At 40.9% G+C, this 7,973-nt stretch overlaps 1 protein-coding gene across 1 annotated transcript; it reads left to right on the forward strand.

Annotated features, from left to right (window-relative positions):
- The first annotated feature begins 4,906 nt into the window (after nt 1-4,906).
- LOC120573670 (trace amine-associated receptor 13c-like) lies at nt 4,907-6,232 on the forward strand. Its single transcript, XM_039823563.1, has 2 exons — nt 4,907-5,079; nt 5,422-6,232. The coding sequence occupies exons 1-2, from the start codon at nt 4,907-4,909 to the stop codon at nt 6,230-6,232; spliced, it is 984 nt and encodes a 327-aa protein (XP_039679497.1).
- Nucleotides 6,233-7,973: the final 1,741 nt, after the last annotated feature.

Raw genomic sequence — 7,973 nt, forward strand, 5'->3', positions numbered from 1 at the left:
ACGTTCATGTCACGCTCTGGACGGGGTAGGACACAAAAGAAGAACACAGGGCGAGATCAATAATACTACTGTTTATTAGAAAATGAACAATGTAGATGGTGTTCCGTCTTGGAGGTTATGGGAATGAGTATGGGTAGGTTGTGGCTCAGCAGAAGTACAAAACGGCAGGCGAGAATAGTCGGGAACAGGCTGGGGGTCCAGAGACACGGAGAGCAAGGCAGTGGTCGGCACGGGGAGTCCAAACAGAAGATCCAGTTGAGGAGGGAAAAAAGGCAGTGGCCGGCAGTGGAGGGAGAACGGCGTCTAGGAGGTAGAACACAAAAACACGATGAGAAAAAAAGGCAAAACTATGGGAAACTCAGGATAATAACTAGAACTGGAGATAGCTAAAGAATGCACAGGAACGCAAGTGATAATTACGTGGCTGAAACAATTATCTGGCAGGGACTGAAAGCAGACCTCTCCCTAATATAGGGAGAGTGGCAATCAGCCCCAGGTGCGTGGACTGGAGCAGGTGTAGTAGATTGTAGTGATTGCAGCAGCCTTGGTGCCGGGGTGCCTTCAGTGGTAGTGGGAATTCAGGAAACCGAGGAACAAAAAGAGACGGACGGAGACAAACAACACAGACACAAAAAGGGGCAGAGGTAAGGGAGACACACAAAAGGGAAGGGGAGACAGCTCAGGGAGGTGGGGCCCTGACAGTTCAAGCTATAAGCGAGCATCGTCGGTATGTAAATGTTCTTTAACATGTCATCTATCTATGCAGAGGAATATTTTCATGTAGGATGAGATGTAATGTTATTAAAATTGTTGTATAAATTTCCGGGTGTTCACTTATGCCGGCTGTGGTATAAACAGAATAGTCTGAGCTAAGTTATGACTAAAAACCTTTAAATAGCTATTTCATTGTGTAAAATAACAAGTTATTTGTTTGAGTATTGTTTAAGACATGTGAACAGACTCAATGTGAAGATTTAGTATTCATGTATGTATATGTTCGTTTTCAGTTTTACCCTAACTTTGGTCATCATTAAAGAAGTAAGCGATTCACCTTCGTCCAGTGTGGTGACTAGAGGAGGAGTTAAACTGTCTGTCAATTTACACAAAAGGTTGTAACAAGGACGGAACAATATATATAAACGCATTATGTATGTCACGGCCTTCTGCAGCAAATAGAGATTCTCAGGTGTGTAAGGTCACATATGTGCTTGTTGTTTAAGAGGCTGTTGTCTGTGCCTTCTCTATCGAATCAAACCTCTCTGATCCGAACCATCCTTCCGACTTCTTTCACACAGTTGTGTCTGGCCAGAGGTTTTATCTTTGAGTTCTGCAGAGAAAGAGACATCATCTTTCCTTTTCAGAGAGACACATGTAAGCTCTGTCCAGGTAAGCACTGACACATGCTTGTTACTTTTAAAGTAAAGGACAGGGTTCCCCCCTAGAAAGGTTGTTTAGCACGGTGGCTAGTGCTGTTTTTTTCCAATGAGGGCCCAGCTGGGGACAGTCACAGACTGATTGCAGCGTTAATGAAAAGCCCAATAGTTTCTGTGATAAAAAGACGGATTCGCCAAAATTGAGAATTTAAAAACACCATAAAACGGATTCCATAGGGCCCTACATTAAGTCAGTGCTAAAAGCTAACTGGAGGTTAAGGCTGGGGTTTGAATCTAACTGGAGATTCGAAATCATGACTACATCTAAGTTTCCAACCAAGTCAACCTCACGTAAAAGTAGTTTAAAAAGATCTTAAAAATACCTAAACAATTCCCAGTGACTTAGGTCTGGTGGGTTACTAGGCTTGCAATACCCTGAAGGACATATGCAAAATATAGGACTGATAGAGGCAAAAGGGCAGCAAAAACATCAAATAAAAACGGGCTTATTTGATGTTTGCCCTGATTGCCAACACCTAGAAGAACACTTTTTAAAAGCCAAAAGGAAGTCATTATTGTTCTTTGTGTGATTTCAATACATTTCTGTTTAGTCTTTTCTTTTCTCTCTATGGTCACATAACAATTTACACATTTATGTGGCATCCCTGCAAAATACATATCCTAATAGCCCAGGTTCTCCTGAAAGAAGTGATGTATAGAACTTGATTGTGCATAATCGTTAATAACTTGACAGCATTTAAATGTGTATTCTTGATAAGTTCAAGAACAATACTCGTGCTTTTCCTGTGTTTCACCTTAATTATTCAAAAAAATTGCTGGTAAAAAGCCTGTGTGGCTGGTGGCCAAAAAAGTTAACTTCAGGCCCTGCTTACTACCATATGGTACTAAAAAGAAAAACTGCATTAAAACAAAGTAGTCTTCATCAAGTTCATAGGGCAAAGTTCATGTGAATGCTACAGTATGGTGTCTTAATGAGCAGAGCTAAAACTGAAATGCCAAAATTGCCAAAATTCTCTATAGATCAGTGTTTGATGAGGTAAAGGACCATTTACTTAATTTGCCTGTATATAGTGGGCATTGTCACACACTCAACCAGTTCCCAACAGTTCCCGTGAGATTTAATTTGCCTCTCTGTGAACAATGTTTTGCAGCCCATTAGTGGCTCCTAAAGGCGGTGTGCTGAACCCCTCTGGACAGGAAGTTTGTTCACACCTGCATGGGTTAGTCACATGATGACATCTCGACCAATGAGGTGTCACTGCCAGCAGAGGTGTGAAGACAAACAATCATCAGCTTGAACCCATCAACATATGATGCAATCATTACTAAACAGTGATGCATTTTCAGTTGATATTGTGTCTGACATGAGTACAATAATTTAATCAATTGGAATTTTTTAGAGCTCCCACTATAAAAAGGGATTCAATTTCCATGTGTAATGTGAGAGAGTTGCTGCCAGTCACAAATCTACAGCGAATTATCTCCTGACTCTGCAGCTCCTCACAGCTCTACAGAGTTTTTTTTTTAACTCACTGGTATTTTGGGTTTTAAGGCCCAAAACTTTAATGTTTTGTTCACTCACACAGTTTCATCAGCATCCTCTTTTAGGACTCTCTGAAAACTCAGCAGCACATAGATGAAGTTAGAGACTAGCTGGTGAATATAGTAGAGGATTTAGCAGGTAAAGAGACTTAGGTTTGTAGAGCTGCCGGAGCGCACCAGAAGGTGCAGGAAGTATAAGAGGGAGGTTGGGGTGGTGCAACACGGTCTCACAGCAGTTCGTGAAATGGTCACGTTATTTTGAATCTATTGATTTGTGTACACGGAAACGATTATCTCGTTTATTTTGTGTTGCCGAAAACGTAATTTATTTGTGTGGTCAGGACGTAATGGGAAGCATCCATACGGAGGTTGGGTTTAGGAAAAGAAGCACAGGGAAAGGGGACACGATCCCCAGTCTCTGCGCCACAACAACAGGACGGTTGGTGTCTGGGGGACGCCGACGCGCCACAACAACGGGACGGTTGGGGTTAAGATAAGAACACACGCCGTGACACGATCCATGGTAGGGACAGTTGTAGTTAAAAGAACAACGGGGAAATGAAACGCTACACGTGGGACGCGATCCCCACTCTCCGGAGTGAAAGTCCTGTGTTTGACCCATCCACCACCCCAACCAACCTCCTTACGCGGATTTACGGCATTTCATACTACTCGCTACAGTTGTTGTCCTGTGAACACGAAACATGCTTCCCATTGAAATACATTAGTTTAAAAAATGTCTTGAGCGACACGAAAAAAACAACATAAACGTGTACATGTACACAAATCAATGGATTTCAATAACGGAACCATTTCACAAACTGCCATGAGACTGGGTTGGGTGGTGGATGGGTCAAACAAACGACTGAATCAAACACAGGACTTTCCCCTAGGAACCGGGGATCATGTGCTGAAAATATTATTGAAAATAAAGTAGTGGGGTGCCCGGTTAGTTCAATTGGTAGAGCACGCGACCATAAAAAGAGGTTTATTCCTCAATGCAAAAGTCCGGGGTTCTAATTCGACCTGTAGCAAGTTTCCTGCATGTCTTCCCCCTCTCTCTCCCCTTGCTGTCCTGGTGATGAAAGGCCAACATGAATCTCTCTCCAAGATTAATCTCTCGTTGTCCGTGGTGTTGTAGAGGAGACTTAAACGATATTGGGGAAGTTTTGGTCAACTGACTGGATGCTCTCGCTGTTTCCCTCCTGCCCGGCTGTCCAAGCGGCCCGTGGCTCATGTGAAAATAGACCTGGGGCATACCTCTATCGGAGCAGGGAGCCGATTCACGGGGACGCGCTATGACGCAGATGGTGGAATATCAAGCATTGACTTGAACGGCCGTGATTGCTTGTGTGGCAATACGCAGACGCGCCTGGTGAAAAATACCGGTTACTGTCACTTGACTGGTCGACAGTGGGCTGTCAGCGTATTTACGTTAAATATGATTGTGTTATGAGAAAGCTTTGCATCAGGTTACGCACATGAATATTAAGGGAACAGGGTGTGTATCCTGTTGTGACCTCACATGTAAGGGAAGCTTACTCGTTTCCAGTTGCAGTTTCACCTTCTCTTCCACCAGAGTTCAATCCAATTAAACTTTGTCACCCAAAACTGCGATCTGGGATCTCCAGGGTGCTGGAATTTTCCCTTTTATTGGGGAAATTTTTATTGTTTGTGTCTTTTTAATTACTGCATGGCAAAAGAATACAAGCAGAAAAGAAGGTAGAGAGGTACCTTTGGTTTCCAAATGGGGTCTAAAAGACAACACATGGGGCAATTACTAGGAAGGGTTTGAAGACTTTAGGGGTTATGGGTTCGGAATGCTTGAAACGTGATGTGTAGAGCAAGGAAGGACATTAGTAACCAACAGAGACTGAGAGGGAGGGATGAAGCCAACAGTAGAAAGAGATAAATCAGTTGTATGACAGAGTTCGAGGCAGAGAGCTGAGGCCTCTCTCCTTCCACTGATGATGGAGACACAGAACGGAGCAGAGCTCTGCTTTCCACAACTCTTCAACACCTCCTGCAGGAAGCTGACACCTCCTTGGTTTGAAGTCATGTTCATTCACATTTTGCTCTACTCCATCTCTCTGCTCACTGTAGTGCTCAACCTGCTCGTCATCATCTCAGTCTCCCACTTCAGGCAAAGATTAATGTCTCAACAGTTGAAGTTTTAGATATATGAACCCTTTGTGTCAGTTTAAGGGTCATGGTACTGTGCATGCTGGCTTGATGTCTCACTGTCAGGGCTTATTGGGATGCTCGAAGGAGCCATTGATGATATTAATTGTAATGTAACACCTGTTCTTCTCATACTGTGATAATCAAACTGACTGCTCAGAATAAGGCCTGTTTCTATGACGGATCGGGAAAAAAACTCATGAGAGTTTTTGGAAGGATTGTTTCAGAAAGAACTAACATAAAATGTTTGTCATTTAGATATGAGGACTTGTTGGTTTAATGGTGCTTTTCTCTTTCCCTCCAGGCAGCTCCACACACCCACCAACATCCTCCTCCTCTCTCTGGCTGTCTCAGACCTTCTAGTGGGCCTCGTGCTGATGCCGGGAGAAATCCTCAGAAATACATCCTGCTGGTTCCTTGGTGACTTTGTGTGTTTTCTTTATAAATATCTTTCATTTGTCATTCCATATTCATCAGTAGGTGACATGGTGCTCATATCAGTTGACCGTTACGTTGCTATTTGTGACCCTCTGCATTACACCACCAGAATCACTGTCAACAGAGTTAAACTCTGTGTTTGTCTGTGTTGGCTCTGTTCTTTTTCCTACAGCTTTCTCTTTGTGAAGGATGAACTGACTCAACCAGGGAGGTATAATTCCTGCTACGGAGAATGTGTGTTGGTCATTGTCTATGTCGTAGCAGCTGTTGATCTTGTTTTGAGCTTTATTGTTCCAGTTACTGTCATCATAGCTCTGTATCTGAGAATATTTTCCGTGGCTGTGTCTCAGGCTCATGCCATGCGCTCTCACATTACAGCTGTCACACTCCAGCATTCAGTGACTCCAAAGGCAAAGAAATCTGAGCTGAAAGCAGCCAGGACTCTTGGTGTTCTTGTAGTTGTGTTCATACTATGTTTCTGCCCATATTACGCTGTCTCTCTTGCAGATGACAGCTTGGTGAATGCTTTATTTGCAACCTATGCTCTCTTCTATTGTCACTCTTGTCTAAACCCTGTGATCTATGCCTTGTTTTACCCCTGGTTTAGAAAAGCAGTTAAACTCATTGTAACTCTTCAGATACTGCAGCCTGGCTCCTCTGAGACCAACATAATGTAGAGAGGCGGTGGAGGGACTGAGATCAGACTCGGCCTAAGAACATAGGAATGAATATATTAATGCTGTTCAGTGATCGCTTATTGTAAACAGAATGTAAATATATGCTTTCCTGTCTAAAAGTCTAAATTAAAAATACCAGTGTTTTGCTTTTGCTTGTTGTGTATTTTTCCTCTCTGATTCTGCTGCATTTTAAGAGTCATAAGCACCACATACTGTTTTTTAAGTCATCACATATTTACACATGTATGACACTTACAGTATAGTCTTTTTTTTCCCAGTAAACCTTTTTTTCTTTGTGATAGGAAACAGTTCAACCCAACACAACAAAAGAGGGTAACACTTTACTTGACAGTACCGACATAACCATGACATGACACTGTCATAACTATGACATGACACTGTCATGAATGTGTCATAAACCTTATAAACAAGTCATAAACGTTTATGACTTCTGTCATTAAGTGTCATTCGGTTTTTGTCATGACAAGTTGACATTGTTTGGCTTGTCTTGATTATGACAACTTGACATTAATCAAAGTGATATTACCAGAAGTTGTCTTGGTCATGACAACTTGACATTAAATTTGTCTTGATTATGACACTTTGACATTAATCAAAGTGTCATTACCAGAAGTTGTCTTGGTCATGACAAGTTGACATTAACCAGGATGACATTACCAGAGGATGTCTTTGTCAAGACAACTTGACATAAATAGAAATTCACCTCTTTTTGTATTCATGACATTTTGACCTAATATTTATTATAATTTGATCTGCAAGATTAGAGACCAATTCTAGCACTTTTTCAGATAGATGTCTGACAGGAAATTTCACAAAACTGGGTGTCATGACACTGTTATGACAGTGTAACTAATACATATTTTGACCTCAAGTAAAGTGGTTCCAAGTGTATTTGTCATTAAGATATAGATAAGACTTGCTGTCATGACAACATTATGACAGTGTAACTAATAAATATTTTGACCTCAAGTAAAGTGGTACCAATTGTATTTGTCATTAAGATATGGATAAGACTTGTTGTCATGACATTATGACAGTGTAACGAAAACATTCTTTGACCTCAAGTAAAGTGGTAACATTTTTATTTGTCATTAAGATATCATAGATAAGACTTGCTGTCATTACCACATTATGACAGTGTAACGAATACATTCTTTGACCTCAAGTAAAGTGGTACCAATTGTATTTGTTATTAAGATATCATGGATAAGACTTGCTGTCAGGACAACATTATGACAGTGTAACTAATACATATTTTGACCTCACGTAAAGTGGTACCAATTGTATTTGTCATTAAGATATCATGGATAAGACTTGCTGTCAGGACAACATTATGACAGTGTAACTAATACATATTTTGACCTCACGTAAAGTGGTACCAATTGTATTTGTCATTAAGATATCATGGATAAGACTTGCTGTCATGACATTATGACAGTGTAACAAAAACATTCTTTGACCTCAAGTAAAGTGGTAACATTTTTATTTGTCATTAAGATATCATAGATAAGACTTGCTGTCATTACCACATTATGACAGTGTAACGAATACATTCGTTGACCTCAAGTAAAGTGGTAAAAATGTTATTTGTCATTAAGATATCATGGATAAGACTTGCTGTCATGACAACATTATGACAGTGTAACAAAAACATTCTTTGACCTCAAGTAAAGTGGTAACATTTTTATTTGTCATTAAGATATCATAGATAAGACTTGCT

The sequence above is a fragment of the Perca fluviatilis genome, chromosome 14 (assembly GCF_010015445.1).
Source record: "Perca fluviatilis chromosome 14, GENO_Pfluv_1.0, whole genome shotgun sequence".
Lineage (NCBI taxonomy): Eukaryota > Metazoa > Chordata > Actinopteri > Perciformes > Percidae > Perca > Perca fluviatilis.